Here is a 16,794-nt window from a genome sequence, read left to right as displayed (position 1 = left end):
TTCAAGGCCTACCTTCAAACTCAGTGCCTCTTTGCTTGATATAAAAAAATCAGCCAAGACCTCAGAAAAAAAATTGTAGACCTCCACAAGTCTGGTTCATCCTTGGGAGCAATTTCCAAACACCTGAAGGTACCATGTTGTAACGCCCTGGCCATAGAGAGGGGTTTTTGTTCTTTATTTTGGTTAGGCCAGGTTGTTACAGTGGGTGGGCGTTCTATGTTCATTTTTCTATGTTTTTGTATTTCTTTGTTTTGGGCCGTGTGTGGCTCCCAATCAGGCACAGCTGTAGTTCGTTGTTGCTGATTGGGAGTCACACATAAGTAGCCTGTTTCCTTAGGGTTTTTGTGGGTGATTGTTTCTGTCTAGTGTTTTCTGTGTAGAGTTAATCCTGACAGGACTGTTTTGCTGTCGTCTTTTGTTTATTTTTGTAGTGTTCTCTTTTTCAATTAAAATTCTAATGATGAACACATCCTCCGCTGCACCTTGGTCTAATTCTGACGACGGCCGTTACAGAATCCTCCACCAACAACGGACCAAGCAGCGGAGGAAGGAGCAGCACCAGGAGGGGATGAATCAGCGTGCTCGGGAGGTAATGGCATCCTGGTTGCAGGAGGTTTTGGAGTCAAGGATTGACTGGACATGGGATCAATTATTTGACCACTGCAACAACCTGCCGAGGGAGCGCGACGGACACGAGAGGCAGCCCCAAAAAAAAAATTTGGGGGGGGGCACACGGGGAGATTGGCGGAGTCAGGCGTTAGACCTGAGCCAACTCCCCGTGCTTACCGGAAGCAGTGTGGTACTGGTAAGGCACCGTGTTATGCTGTGAAACGCACGGTGTCTCCAGTGCGCGTTCATAGCCCGGTGCGCTATAGGCCAGCCCCCCGCAAGTGCCATGCGAGTGCAGGTATCGAGCCAGGACGGATTGTGCCAGCTCAGCGTGTCTGGTCTCCAGTGCGCCTTTTCGGTCCAGGTTATCCTGCACCGGCTCTGCGCACTGTGTCTCCAGGGCGCTGGGAGGGCCCAGTTCGCCCAATGCCTACGCTCCGCCCGTGCCGGGCCAAAGTGGGCATTCAGCCTGGAGTGTGGGTAAAGAGCCTACGTACCAGAACTCCAGTGCTCCCCCACAGCCCGGTTTATCCTGTGCCTCCTCCTCGGACCAGGCCTCCAGTGGGTCTCCCCGTCCTGGTCAGTCCTGTGCCTCCTCCACGGACCAGGCCTCCGGTGGGTCTCCCCAGCCTGGTGAGTCCAGTGCCTGCGCCCAGAGCCAGGCCTCCTTCATGTCTCCCCAGCCTGGTGAGTCCTGGGCCAGAGCCGCCCGCCAGTCCGGAGCCGCCAGAGCCGCCCGCCAGTCCGGAGCCACCAGAGCCGCCCGCCAGTCCGGAGCCGCCAGAGCCGTATATATAAGTATATATATCCATAGTAAAATTAGTCCTATATCGAAATAACCTGAAAGGCCGCTCAGCAAGAAAGAAGCCACTGCTCCAAAACCGCCATAAAAAAACAGACTACAGTTTGCAACTGCACATGGGGACAAAGATCGTACTTTTTGGAGAAATGTCCTCTGGTCTGATGAAACAAAAATAGAACTGTTTGGCCATAATGACCATCATTATGTTTGGAGGAAAATGGGGGACGCTTGAAAGCCAAAGAACACCATCCCAACCGTGAAGCACGGGGGTGGCAGCATCATGTTGTGGGGGTGCTCTGCTGCAGGAAGGACTGGTGCATTTCACAAAATAGATGGCATCATGAGGAAGCAAAATTAGGTGCATATATTGAAGCATCATCTCAAGACGTCAGTCAGGAAGTTAAAGCTTGCTTGCAAATGGGTCTTCCAAATGGACAATGACCCCAGGCATACTTCCAAAGTTGTTGCAAAATGGCTTAAGGACAGCAAAATCAAGGTATTGGAGTGGCCATCACAAAGCCCTGACCTCTATCCTATAGAAAATGTGTGGGCAGAACTGAAAAAGTGTGTGCGAGCAAGGAGGCCTACAAACCTGACTCAGTTACACCAGCTCTGTCAGGAGGAATGGGACAAAATTCACCCAACTTATTGTGGGAAGCTTGTGGAAGGCTAACCAAAACGTTTGACCCAAGTTAAACAATTTGAAGGCAATGCTATAAAATACTAATTGAGTGTATGTAAACTTCTGACCAACTGGGAATGTGGTGAAAGAAATAAAAGCTGAAATAAATGATTCTCTCTACTATTATTTTGAAATTTCACATTCTTAAAATAAAGTGGTGATCCTAACTGACCTAAGAAAGGGAATTTTTACTAGGATTAAATGTCAGGAATTGTGAAAAACTGAGTTTAAATGTATTTGGCTGAGGTGTATGTAAACTTCAGATTTCAACTGTAGGTCAGCGATCTCTAAGACATAGGGTAGTGTAGAGGATGATAGCGGCTTGTGACAGTGTCTGAGGTTCAGGGCAGGGTACTGGGTGGAGGACGGCTAGTGGTGGCTGTTTAACAGTTTGATGGCCTGCAGATACACTATAAGCTGTTTATCAGTCTCTCTGCCCCAGCTTTGATGCACCTGTACTGCCTCCTCCTTATAGATGTCGTGGAGGGCAGGCAGTGTGCCCCCGATGAGGCGTTGGGCTGACCACACCACCCTCTGGAGAGCCCTGCAATTGCAATTGCCGTACCAGGTGATGATACAGCCCGACAGGATGCTCTCAATGGGGCATCTGTAGAATTTTGTGAGGGTCTTAGGGGCAAAGCCAAACGTCTTCAGCCTCCTCAAGTCTGTGACCAACAGGCTCCTCAAACCATAAGACTGCTAAATAGCTAAACAAATGGCTACACAGACTATCTGAGTTGACTATTTTATTTGTGACCTGTCTCTATGCACACTCAAACACACTCACACACACTGGCACTCCAACACACACAAACACTCACTTCATAATTTGCTCACACACACATAATATGCACATACATTTATACTGACTCTACACACACGCACACCCACTCACATACAATCATCATATACGCTGCCGCAACTCTGTTTATCATATTTATCATATATCCTTATGCCTTGTCACCTTACCCCTATACATATCTACCTCTATCACTTCAGTATCCCTGCACATTGTAAATATGGTACAGGAACTTACTTTCTTGTGTGTTTTTGTTCTACCGTATGTTATTTTTAATATTATGTTGTTATTAATTACTGTATTGTTGGGTTTAGCGATTGCAAGAAAGGCATTTCACTGTACTTGTGCACATGACATTAAAACTTGAAGAGACCATTTTAGTTCCTCAGTAATGTGCACGCTGCGGAAGCTTTTGAAGCTTTTGACCCTCTCCACTGCGGCCCTGTCAATGTGGATGGGGGCTTGCTCTCTCTGCTGTCTCCTGCAGTCTATGATCAGCACCTTCGATTTGTTGACATTGAGGGAGAGGTTCTTTTCCTGGCACCACTCCACCAAGGCACTCATCTCTGCCCTGTAGGCTGTCTTGTCGTTGTTGGTAATCAGGCCTACCACTGTTGTGTCGTCAGCAAACTTCGTGATTGAGTTGGAGACGTGCGTGGCCACGAAGTCCTGGGTGAACATGGAGTACAGGAGGGGGCTGAGCACGCACCCCAGTGGGGCCCCCGTGTTGAGGATCAGTCAATGGTCTATGCTCCTATGGAGCCAAGGGCTTAAGTCAAGTAAGTCTGATTATATCCCTATTTCTTCCCTCTGGTCAAAAATGTTAATGGAAAGTCAGTAAGCAGTGCACACACACCTAAGTGACAATATTGACTCAAGGAGAGTCCCTCGCTTTCCTGAGTACAGGGTTTGATATTACATGAATGACATACAGTAAGGTGTGGACTCCACATGTGGAGCTACAGTCGATCTCATACAGTATGTAGCTGCTGTAGACGACACATCACATGGATACTGTATGTGGACTCTGGTAAAGGGAGCAGCTGGAACTACCATAACCCTGCTAAAAAAGAGCCAGCTACCATTGAGGAGCCATGGCCTCATTTGGACAGATAATCTTCTGGTGGTGAGGCCTCTATTCAATGTGTTTTAAAAAATATATATATGGTTGTTGTTGTTTGAGGCCCAGCAACAGCTGTGCTTTTTATCACCAACAAATGCATACTGAGATTAATGAATCATTGGATATTGTGATGTTCAATTGACTTGGAAAGTTCTTGATATTTTCACCCCCATTTCCATTTGCAGCTTGATAGTCAGTATCTTCGTAACTGCTGGACTCATCATTCTCATCTTGTCTGTGTCATTGTCAGGTATGTAGTGAGCATATATATTGACTTGTGTCACCATCATTGTCAATATTCATGTAATGTCTCTGTTAACATGTAACATGTATTTGAACATATGTGAGATTGCATGTGTACCTGTGTGCGTTTGCCTGTGTGTGTGTGTGTAACTATAGTCCATACGAACTGCACACATCTCTATGTATAGAAATGAAGCCTCCTGTATGTTGTGTTCTGCTGTGTGCTGTCCTCCAGGTCAGGGTTTGGGGGGTTCCAAGGGCACTGTGGATAGCATTGACAAGTGGCCCATCGGGAACTTGGGGGAGGATGTCATCTTGAGCTGCAAGTTCAAGACTTCCACTCACAGCAGGGAATCGACCAGTCAGGTGTCAATCACCTGGACGAAGGAGGGGCTAAGTGAAGTTGTGTACAAGTACGATAAAGGAGCAGTCCAGCTGACGAAGCAAAACCCCCAGTTTAAAAATAGAACCCTGCTGTTCTCAGATGCCATAGGTGGAGGCAATGCCTCCCTGTTGCTGAGGGACGTAAAAGTGGGAGACAATGGGGTGTACTACTGCAGTGTGAGCACTCCTAGTTGCTCGGGAACTGCCAGTGTTAACCTCAGAGTTGCAGGTAAGGAGCCAACTTGTTTGGCATTCTCAATATTTCACACTGAATATTGAGAATGAATATAACTGCACACAAAGTAGCCTACTCTGAAAATATGCTTCACTTCAGCTTTCTCAGCCCCTAAATTCAAGCGGGTAAACACTACCCTAACGGCAGAGGCAGAGAGATGGTTCCCCAAACCAAACGTCACCTGGTTGGACGTCAATGACAACGTCCTGAACGAGAGTGAAACTAGCTTCTTCAACAACTCCGCCGGGATAACTCGATTCATCAGCTCCCTTCAGCCAATCAAATTGTATGGCAGCTACACCTGCATCATCCAAAGCCCTCTGGTGAAGGCTGTCTCCCAGGCAACCGTCAAAGGTCCAGTAAACACCTTTCAGAGAAAATACAATTTTATACTGAGAAAATACCTGGATGAGAACTGCATGTTAGACAACTCTCACCCAGTTTAAAAACACTTACACAAGTTAAGTCACTCACTCAGAGGACACCTACACCCTCTTCAGTCTATTTCACCACGACAACCCGGCCAAACATGACAACTAAACAAAAAATAAAGATGCAATTAAAGTGGCGTTTAACCCTACCAATGACTGGGAGCTCTCTAGGACTTAACTAACATAAGTAATTGAGTATACAAAACATTAAAAACACCTGCTCTTTCCATGACATAGACTGACCAGGTGAATCCAGGTGAAAGTTATCATCCCATATTGATGTCACTTTAAAGGATTTTTAAGCCTTTAAGACATGGCTTGTGTATGTGTGCCATTCAGAGGGCGAATGGGCAGGACAAAACTTTTAAGTGCCTTTGAATGGGGTATGGTAACAGGTGCCAGGCACACCTGTTTGTGTCAAGAAACGCTGCTGCCGGGTTTTTCACGGTCAACAGTTTCCCGTGTGTATCAAGAATTGTCCACCACCCAAAGGACATGCAGCCAATTTGACACAACTGTGGGAAGCATCAGGAGTCAACATGGGCCAGCATCCCTATGGAATGATTTCGACACCTTGTAGAGTCCATGCCCTGATGTATTTAGGCTGTTCTGGGGGGGGGGGGGGGGGGGTCCTAATGTTTGGTATACTCAGTGTATGTTTGGCAGTGTACATACAGCATCTTTTTTTATTACAGATACAGAGATATCAGCAAGGACTTTCTTCTCCTTCAATACTTCAGCTGCACCACCCATACTACTACCTCAATGGCACGTTCTCGCAGCTACGGCCAGTGTTTTTCTCTGGATCTACCAGCTAACCTGATAAACACACAGACACCAACTGCTCCTCATAGCCTACAGACAAGGTTACTAAAAGTACTGTGGTAAAGTGAACAAGTCTGGCACTAACCACTAGCCTTGGGCTGCCTGGAGTCTGATGGAATTTATGTTGGATATAACAAGTGGAGATACTGTGTGTGTGTGTGTGTGTGTGTGTGTGTGTGTGTGTGTGTGTGTGTGTGTGTGTGTGTGTGTGTGTGTGTGTGTGTGTGTGTGTGTGTGTGTGTGTGTGTGTGTGTGTGTGTGTGTGTGTGCGCGCGCGCGGCTATAGGTTATCTAATAAGTGGTGAAATTATAGGTACATACAGCAGCAATACTGTAATTACATAATAATAACAATTACTTTTTGTTTCTATGGGATTCCCTGTGGCAATCAGTCTACTGGGCTATCAGTGTAACACATGAATCTATAGGACTATAGTTTCTTTTTTACAATAAAAATGTAAATTATTTTAAATGGTTTGATTTTGGTGCTTGTTGAAGTTCATTCTGTGATAGCTGCATGGGCCATGCATGGTCTTTCAGACCAGTAGATGGGGCCTGCGGGAAGGATATTCTGTCTCTGCTGAGTTGAGGGGCCTGGGACGTCTTTTAGTTCTCTGCTTCAGATCGGGTTCAACTTCAAACCACGCCTGGGGGTGCAAAGGCTGTTTTTCATTGGACTGGAGAAGAGGGTTTCATGTTTCAAGGAAGAGAGAACGTACCTAGTGTGGAGTTTTACGGAAGAAAAGTTGAGGGTGTAGGAAACAGTGTAACAATAGTTATAGGCCTATATAGTCCTACACTGAATGTTATTTTGGGGTTACGGTATGTATGCTGGGGTTTTATGTTGCCTACTAACGTTAACTGTAACCTAGGCTGCTGATATAGTTGCAAATTGGTAGCCTAGGTCGATTTCTGACACCTGTATTTTTTATTCTTAAACAAAATCCGGCAACAAATTGTTTTGAAAGAAACGAGACAATACTATAAAACACAATGTCACACTGTGACCAAATTTTGGAAAAAGATGTGGATTCCTCGCCAACCGCGACCACAAACTCGAGCTCTAAAAACGGAGATAATGGGGACGTCGTGGTCAATGCGAGGGCAGTGTGCCGCGTTTGTAAATGTTTATATCGCGAGCCTAAAATTATGCAGTGTTTACACACCTTCTGCGCAGACTGCGTTCGTCAACTGGAACCATTTTCGGTGTCTTCGGGAGTACACAATGGTAAAGCGGTCCCTCTGGAAGGCGAGCCGCTCTCCTCTGCTGTCACTGTTCTCTGTCCGGAGTGTGACTCCGAGGTGGACATCCCGCTGTCCGGAGTGGACGGGCTGACCACTGACCACTTGGCCCTGGACGAAGTGTTTCTGGAGACGCTGATGAGCAAGAACTCTGTGGTATGCGACCTGTGCAGCGACGGGGACGCAGAGAAGCGTTGTGAGGTGTGCAGTGTCAACCTCTGTGAGTTTTGTATTCAAGCACACAGGTGAGTGCAAAAAAATATATTCATAACTCATGTTCAATGTTTCAACATTGTTGCAAGTTAATTTTAACTAGTCTAGGATTATGGTTGGTTCCCGACTTCCATTTAAGCTTTGAGATAGCCTATGAGCTGGCCAGTTGCCTTTTATTACATGATAGCTGTAGGCAGGTAGGCTACATGCAATTACAGTGTAATAAAGTGGAACCTATGAGTTCACAATCTCCACCTTCTTTCCTCCCCAGGAGACAGAAGAGGACGTCGTCTCACACCGTCCAGTGTCTGGAGGACCTGAAGACCAAGGGTTGTCTCTCTCGGCCCGTCCTGTGCTCCCTCCACCCTGGCCAGGAGCTGCGTCTCTTCTGTGAGCCCTGTGACCTACCTGTCTGCCTGGAGTGTGCTGCCACCTTCCACCGCGACCACCGCTGCCTCCCCACACGTGATGTCATCGATCGCCATGGGGGCCGTATCCGGGATTTGGTTACCGGGCGCCTGCGGCCACGGCTGGACCAGCTGGAGGAGTCACTTCGGAAGGTGGACCTATCCCAGGAGGCCTTGCAGACCAGGGTGGATGCGGCGGTGGACGAGGTGCGTTCATTTGCACGAGGCTACGCTAGCGCTGTGGAGTCGCACTGCCTGTTGCTGCTACGGCGCTTAGAGGAGCTGGGTCTGCAGCGCAGGAGTCATCTCCATCTGCAGAGGGCGCAGCTGCAGCAGGCCCTGTCGGACACCCGCGGGGGGGTGGAGTTCGCCGAGCGGCTGCTGACGTGCGGGTCGGACGCAGAAATCCTCAGTGCTAAGGACGTGACCCTCCGCAGGCTGGCTGTCCTGATGGAGACGGGCTACAACCCCCCCCCAGCAACCGTCTGCCCCGATGACGGGAGCAGTATCTGCTTCCTGCCACGGGAGAGTGCAGGCGACGTGGCGGGATACCCGATGGTGGGGGTGATCCACACCAAGACCCTGGAGCTCAGCAGGTGCACCATTGAAGGGGAAGGTGAGACCCCAACCAAGGTCCCGTCCAGAAACAACCCTTAGCCCCTATGCCCTATTTCCCCTAGCCCCTACTTCTGAGGCAGTTCTCCTGTCCCACTTTTAACAACCCTGAAGGCAACCTCTTTAACTATGTTTAGGGGATGCTCTTTTACAACAGACCTACATACGCACGCATGCATGCACACACACACACACACACACACACACACACACACACACACACACACACACACACATATGCATGCACACACACACACACACACACACACACACACACACACACACACACACACACACACACACACACACACACACACACACACACACACACACACACACACACACACTCAAACAGAGCCCTAGGCAATTATACAGTATGTAAAGGATAAGCAGTGGATGACATTCCTGGTCTTTATGGAAACATTTCAAGTGGCAGGTATTTGAGATATACCCCTCTCTTTTGTTGTGTGATACACACACACACTCACACACACACCGCTCTGTTGCAGCATGCCCACTGTGATAGTACAAAGAGCTATTCCCTGCTGTGGCTGATGTTTGCCTGTTGAGCTGAGCTGGAGATGCATGGCTTCAGCAAATAGAGACTCTCTCTGTGTCAAAGTCAACTGCCACAAGTCGTATTCATTTAAATGTAGTGACAGATGTCAATCCATAAAGCAGGTGTGTGTGTTTTGTCTGTGTCTACTACAGGGCCTTGGAGTGTTTGTGATAAGAGTTGAAAAAGAGAACCTGCAGCCCATGTCACTGTTTCTTTACTTCCCCAGTTTCTGGGCTTAAGGATAAGGATGTTATAGAATTAGTGCCCATGTTTGGCGTTTATAAACAAAGCTGTAGATTACACAAGGCTGTAGTATCTACACATCAGGAAATACAGGCTTAAGCCACTCTTATCAATCATACAGTATTTACAAATGTGTGCCCATGTTAAAACCAGACAGGCTCTGTGATAAAAGATTGAAGTCAGGGGTTTGGTCCACTGTAGTGTAGGACATGTCAAGCAGTAAATTGTGTGTTAAGAGCAACAGCTGCTGGTGCAGTGTGACAGGGTGCATGGCTGTCACCAGAACACACACACAAAGCCACACCACCAGTGTCTAGATCAGAGTGGCTTTATGTGCTTATGTATAGACAGAGCCTTCTACTCAAGTGCTATCCTAAAAGGTCTTTCAGGGGGAAACAACCTTTGTCAGCGCTGAGAGGGAAGAAACACGTACGTGTGTGTGTGTCTCTGTTTGTGTGTGTGTGAAAGAGAGACTGACCTTTAACCTGTCCCTGCCCCCAGGTCTGCAGCGTGGCAGGGAAGGCCAGAGAGGGGAGTTCACCCTGGTGTGTAGAGACTCTGCTGGGGAGCAGATGGGTCATGGAGGGGAAGCTGTCCTGGTCAGTATGGTCCACAAGGAGAAGAAAGACTGGTGAGGAACCAGATGATCTGCAGCACACACATCTACCACGTTCTCTGTACTACTGGGTGTGCCGGGTTTCTGATCTGATTGAGCTAATCTTGATGATCATTTGTTATTTAGTCCGGATCATTATGAGATGATGCTCTTATAAAGGGGTCATACATGCTTTTTAAGTTGTACCATGCATTATAAGTACATCATCAAATATATCTGCTGCTGTTAATTACTTGTGTCCTCTGCAGCAGAGTGGAGGCGGCGGTGGTGGATAACAGTGATGGCTCCTATTCTGTCTCCTACACCCCCATGGAGCCAGGGCCCTACTCTGTGTGGGTGTGTGTCAAGGCCCTACACGTTAAGGTACTGTACAGTATTTGATAATGATAATGACGGTAATCGTGACAATCAGGATTTAGTAATAATACTAGTAAGCATGCTTACTTAATGACCCTGGCAATCCCTTCACCCTCCAGGGTTCCCCCTTTGTCCTGAATGTGAGGAGACAGGTCCGGTGGCACCGTGGAACATTCCACTGCTGTTCCTTCTGCTCCAGTGGGGGTTCTAAAGAGGCCCGTTGTGGCTGCACGGGAACCATGCCAGGTAGGTACAGCAGACTACAGGGTACTTGGCTAGGTATGTTTAAAATGGGATATATAGCTACGCTGAATAGGAAATATACACTTATCTGCAGAACTCAATGGCAAGGCCAGATCTAGTACTGGTGCAGGGATAATGCTAGGTATGTCCTCTAGGGGCAGTATGCCAAGTATGTGCAGCAGAGTAAAGGCTACTGAAGGACCGGTACGCTAAGTATGTGCAGAATGGGAAATGTCACATCAGGTAACAGTAACTCTTTACGGCTCTGTGTCTGTCGTTATGTCCCCCATGACATTATGCACCAGCCAGATTTACTAAGCGTTTGCAGATGTGCACCTGCTATTTTCCAAAGTGAATAAAACACAGACGGTCACGGTAGCTTTGCTTTTCATCTCTTACTCTGAAAATATCAGGTACAAACTATGAATAGTACTCTCGCTTTTTGTGTGTGTGCGCAGGAGGGTTCCAGGGCTGTGGTCACGGCCATAAGGGTCACCCCGGTAAGCCCCACTGGTCGTGCTGTGGCAGTACGGTGGAGGCCTCAGAGTGCCTGCCACAGAGTGTCATAACGGCAGTGGGGGGAACAATAACAGCAGTGGGGGGGACAGGCTCGCCCCGGGGCCAACTCAGGACAGTGGAGCTCTGAGGGACAGGGCCAGGACACCTCTACCCCCACCAGACATCATGGGTCTACGAATCAACCCTTTCAGATGATGAACGAAATACTGGGAAAGAAGTGGGACAGTGTGGATAAATGTGAGAAGAAATGAATTAAGGAAAAGTCAACTAGATAGGCCGCAGCATTACTTATGAATATCTATTCATTTCTATTTTCAAGCTGTAGATTTTATACACACTACACAAAACAATATTTGTTGTGATCCGCTACTGTAGCTAACTATTTTGTCGTTTCTATTGTTTTGCATGTGCATGTTACATCACAAAACTGACTTTGTGCCTTTCATGTATTTGAAAGACCATTATTTTTATTCTGAAATAAATAACACTGGAATAACTTAATGTCTCGTACAATATTAACAACCGTTATGAGGTTTCTATCCTGAATACAAAGCATAACGTACAGTTGACGTCGGAAGTTTACATACACCTCAGCCAATACATTTAAACTCAGTTTTTCACAATTCCTGACATTTAATCCTAGTAAAATTCCCTGTTTTGGGTCAGTTAGGATCACCACTTTATTTTAAGAATGTGAAATGTCAGAAAGCTGTTTAAAGGCACAGTCAACTTATTGTATGTAAACTTCTGACCCTCACTGTGATACAGTGAATTATAAGTGAAATAATCTGTTTGTAAACAATTGTTGGAAAAATGACTTGTGTCATGCACAAAGTAGATGTCCTAACCGACTTGCCAAAACTATAGTTTGTTAACAAGTCATTTGTAGAGTGGTTGAAAAACAAGTTTTAATGACTCCAACCTAAGTGTATGCAAACTTCCGACTTCAACTGTATATACTTCCTAATACATTTAGTCATTGTTTAGAATACACAACAGGGTGATATTTAGTTGTCACTGCGATTCTTCTCTCTGCCACTGTATGGCAGTAGTGGGCTATTCACTCCTACTTCAGCCCATCATACCATCTCAGTAATGGAAATATTCCATTAAATACGAGCTACTTGGAGAATCCCTATTAGTGGGGACAGTGCCTAATCAAGTGCAATACCTATTTAATTACGCTATATTGTAATTGAGTAATAGTGCACTGACTGTTCTCACCAGATGTCATCATGTTTAGCTGGTTGTACAGTTGTTGTTGTTGCTGCCTACGTAGAAGCTGTACCACTGCATGTTGGTTGAAACGCTGTTTGACTACTGGTGTTAGACTTAACAAAATGCACTCTCACCCTCCCTGAGGGAGCTGAACCTCCTCTGTACAGTTGTTTAGTGGGGGCAGGGAGGGGTTAAAGATCATTAGAGATGATGATGATGATGAAGGGTTGGATCAAAAACAGACTTCTGCTACCTGATCTCTCTGAACAACTGCCCCCACCTCTTACATAAGAACACATACACACCAAGTGTTGAAACCACATTACAGTGGACCAGTGGTGTTAAGTACTGAAGTAAAAATACTTTAAAGTACTACTTAAGTCGTTTTTTGGGGTATCTGTACTTTACTATTTTTATTTTTGACTACTTTTACTTTTACTCCACTACATTCCTAAAGAAAATAATGTAATTTTTACTCCATACATTTTCCTTGACAACCAAAAGTCCTCGTTACATTTTGAATGCTTAGCAAGACAGGAAAATGGTCCGAGTGTTGAAGTGTGCCCCTGGCTATCCCTAAATGTAAAAAACAAGAAAATCGTGCCATCTGGTTTGCCTAATATAAGGAATTTGAAATTATTTATACTTTTACTTTTGATACTTAAGTATATATTAGCAATTACATTGACTTTTGATACTTAAGTATTTTAAAAACCAAGTAGTGGACTTTTACTTGAGTCATTTTCTATTAAGGTATCTTTACTTTTACTCAAGTATGACAATTGGGTACTTTTTCCACCACTGCAGTGGACTATTAAAACATAGTTTTAGGACCGCAAAGTGGACCCAGGAGAGAAGAGGTTTATGTCATCCCACATTAAACTCTTTAACCCCATGATTGAGAACTGAAGTAACGTGTCTTGTAAGCTTAAGAACCTCTTGTAACACAACATAACAGAAAAATGTGATGGAAAATAACCCTTAGTCCCTTATTCCTCTCCCCTCCCTCTCTGTCTTTCTCCCTGAATTTGTATTCCTTCTCTCACAAGGAACCTACCTGTTTCATTCACTGACTCTCTCTCTCCCTTTCTCTTGGCGTGTTCAGCTGAGCTGATCATCATACTCCTGTCTTTCTCATCACTCCTGTGTGTGTGTGCGTTTCTGAGGTGATGACTTCATCTTTATCCCTCTCCTGTCAAGAGCTCGCCAAGTCACATCACCACGACAACCATGTTATGACACTGTCTGACATCCCACTCTGATAGGCTCTTCATCTCAGGGCTCCAAGAGATGAGCCACAATGTTCTTCATCATTGCAGAGGTTGAAATAGAGGTAATTTAAAAGAACATGAACCCAGAGCAGTTTGTAATTATAAATGTACAGTGATGGAATGCCAATGCCTTGTAGAGTCTGACCATGCTGAACTTTGAATAATTTAGTTTAATTCGTTTATATTAGTTCAACCTCAATTATTCATGTGCATCGCAGGATCCACTTTCTAGGCCAAAATGCGTAATATATTATTAGTCAATTCCCTTTGGACTAGATAGATACAGCACGCAGTACAGATAGAATGAACCGAGCAGGAGGAATCCACTGCACTGTAGCTACTGCTCCATGGTGCAGTGAGCAGAGTTAGAGATGATTTTCTGTGTGTTTGTGACACATAAAGATTCCGACAATGGGTCACTCTGATCACAGTGTAACCTGATTTCACACAGGGGCCAGAGCCATAGCCATCACACTAATGTAGTTGCATAGCTCTAAATGGACCCTACATCACACAGGAGAGTGGAGTGCCCAATGGTTATCTCCAGGCAATAATGTGAACGTGGCCATACAGGACTTAACGTACAGAAATCTTGGGCCTAAAAGATGTGTGTATACAGAGTTCATGAATACTACACAGTTTAATTACCCCCACAAACACTGTTCTGACTGACTGAGTCTCCATCAGCATATTTTCTGCCGCAGCGTGGGAGCTCATCCTCTTACCCTTGTCCTGGCCCAGATCCCCAGGGTGGTATGATGGTACTCTACGCTGTTGACTGGGTTTAAACTGTCGTAATTCACCCTCTCGTTCACATGGCGCTCCAAAGACAGATGCTGTTTCATTATGTTTACCTGCTGGATGTTGGCGTTTCATTTGCTGCACCAAGGCCTCATCTTTCTAAATCTTTATCTCCCTCACCATTTGTTCTCTCTTTGTTTCTTTTTCCCTCTCCACTCTTTTTTTCCTCTCTTGAAGTGTTTGTAATGAGCACTTTGTCTTTGCTGCATTGTTTTATTGGGCTTGAAGTTCACCATGAATCCTCTCCAGGCCAATGATCCATAGCCCTCTGACATTGATAACCAGAGATGCAGTGAAGCAAACGGTCCCCCTCCCTCCGGAATTTGACTCAGCTTTAAAAAAGCATCAGTCCTTTTGTGTTTTAGGCAGATTGTCACCTGCACAGTGTTTTAAATGTACAGTTTTTGAGCAAGCGTTCGTGACTCACATGATCCGTCTCCAAAGAGGACTCTACATTGATTATGGCACATTCTGTGGAAAAAGTACCCAATTGTCATATGGCACCACACCACTAATTCACTCAGTGAGGGGTGTCACATAAATCAGCCCAGTGGCCCTGTGGTGTGGACTGCAGAGTTGGGCCCGAGCTAATGGCAGCTCAAGGACTCACTGACGGACTCGGGCTCCCCTGACTCAGCAGGACGTGACCGCATTTCAAGATGGATTGACTTCATGTGTCAAGAAATGCTTACTCCGGCCCCCTCATCGACATACTGTAAAATAAGCAGACATAACAACACTAATGACAACACAACCATTATCACAACTTATACTGCCACTAGACACAGTGTGAATAGATAGTTTCAGACTTGGTAGAAACAGTGAGCAGAAAACACATTTTGTCTGGTAGTCGGGACAAAAGTTGCACTCTGTAAACTGACAAATGATTAGGCTAATTGCACGCTTTGTTAGACAAAGAAGAGTGCATTGTATAGGGTCATTGATCTTGTTTCCACACAAAATGTATTTCTATAAAATTAAAATGTAAAAAAAAAACATCCACTTTCCCATAATTCTTCCTAGGCCTAAATGCTCCCGTACCTTAATTTAAGACCTTGCAAAGTAGTCTCGGAAATCACAGACCTAGGCCAATATTGTTTGTGTTCCCCTGCTCAGAATTTGCATGCATCAACCAATGGTTGCATGCCACATCATCGACTGGGCGGTCAGGTACCAAATTACTATACCATATGATGTGGTTAGCTGATACGTAAAATACCTATCCAGGCGTTGTAAGATCTGGCATACGTCAGCAAAGTATGAGCAGGGAAACACGACCATTGTTAACATTGTAAGAGGCAGCCCTTCTACCTAGTGTAGTGAGACTACTAAAGCAATAATTGCTGGATCCATACACTGAGTGTAGAATACATTAAGAACACCCGCTCTTTCCATGACCAGGTGAAAGCTTGAATCCTTTATTGATGTCACTTGTTAAATCCACTTCAATCAGTGTAGATGAATGGGAGGAGATAGGGTAAAGAAGGATTGTTAAGCCTTGAGACAAAAAAGCCTTGGTTTCATGCATGTTAACATCAGAAGCCTCCTCCCTAAGTTTGTTTTACTCACTGCTTGAGCACACTCCGCCAACCCTGATCTCCTTGCCGTGTCTGAATCCTGATTTAGGAAGGCCACCAAAAATTCTGAGATTTCCATCCCCAACTACAACATTTTCCGTCAAGATAGAACTGCCAAAGGGGGAGGAGTTGCAATCTACTGCAGAGATAGCCTGCAAAGTTCTGTCATACTTTCCAGGTCTATGCCCAATCAGTTCGAGCTTCTAATTTTAAAAATGAATCTCTCCAGAAAGAAGTCTCTCACTGTTGTCGCCTGTTATAGACCCCCCTCAGCTCCCAGCTGTGCACTGGACACCATATGTGAATTGATTGCCCCCCATCTATCTTCAGAGTTCGTTCTGTTAGGTGACCTAAACTGGGATATGATTAACACCCCGGCAGTCCTACAATCTAAGCTAGATGCCCTCAATCTCACACAAATTATCAAGGAACCCACCAGGTACAACCCTAAATCCGTAAACATGGGCACCCTCATAGATATTATCCTGACCAACTTGCCCTCCAAATACACCTCTACGGTTTTCATTCAGGATCTCAGCGATCACTGCCTCATTGACCTGCATCCGCAATGGGTCCGTGATCAAACGACCAGCCCTCATCACTGTCAAACGCTCCCTAAAACAATTCTGCGAGCAGGCCTTTCTAATCGACCTGGCTCGGGTATCCTGGAAGGATATTGACCTCCCGTCAGTCGGGGATGCCTGGTCGTTCTTTAAAAATAATTTCCTCACCATCTTAAATAAGCATGCCCCTTTCAAAAAATGTAGAACTTAGAACAGA

The 16,794-nt window shown here is 45.7% G+C and overlaps 2 protein-coding genes across 3 annotated transcripts; both read left to right on the top strand.

The window, feature by feature from the left end:
• Window positions 1-3,818: 3,818 nt before the first annotated feature.
• vtcn1 (V-set domain containing T cell activation inhibitor 1) lies at window positions 3,819-6,605 on the top strand. Its single transcript, XM_014173998.3, has 5 exons — window positions 3,819-4,018; window positions 4,201-4,265; window positions 4,494-4,871; window positions 4,977-5,231; window positions 6,004-6,605. The coding sequence occupies exons 1-5, from the start codon at window positions 3,987-3,989 to the stop codon at window positions 6,129-6,131; spliced, it is 858 nt and encodes a 285-aa protein (XP_014029473.1). The 5' UTR covers window positions 3,819-3,986; the 3' UTR covers window positions 6,132-6,605.
• Window positions 6,606-6,843: 238 nt separating this feature from the next.
• LOC106586608 (E3 ubiquitin-protein ligase TRIM45) lies at window positions 6,844-11,643 on the top strand. Of its 2 annotated transcripts, XR_006761980.1 has the most exons (7): window positions 6,844-7,620; window positions 7,860-8,611; window positions 9,914-10,043; window positions 10,277-10,391; window positions 10,505-10,631; window positions 10,784-10,871; window positions 11,087-11,643. XR_006761980.1 is itself a non-coding variant. In XM_014174074.3 (6 exons), the coding sequence occupies exons 1-6, from the start codon at window positions 7,127-7,129 to the stop codon at window positions 11,272-11,274; spliced, it is 1,806 nt and encodes a 601-aa protein (XP_014029549.1). In that variant the 5' UTR covers window positions 6,847-7,126; the 3' UTR covers window positions 11,275-11,643. The 2 variants fall into 2 exon arrangements, 1 of the variants encoding a protein (XP_014029549.1); XM_014174074.3 differs by lacking the exon at window positions 10,784-10,871 and having other exon boundaries at window positions 6,847-7,620.
• The last annotated feature ends 5,151 nt before the right edge of the window (window positions 11,644-16,794 follow it).

Source organism: Salmo salar, chromosome 25 (assembly GCF_965601325.2).
Source record: "Salmo salar chromosome 25, fSalSal1, whole genome shotgun sequence".
Taxonomy (NCBI): Eukaryota; Metazoa; Chordata; class Actinopteri; order Salmoniformes; family Salmonidae; genus Salmo; species Salmo salar.
This window is presented reverse-complemented; position numbering and strand designations above follow the sequence as displayed.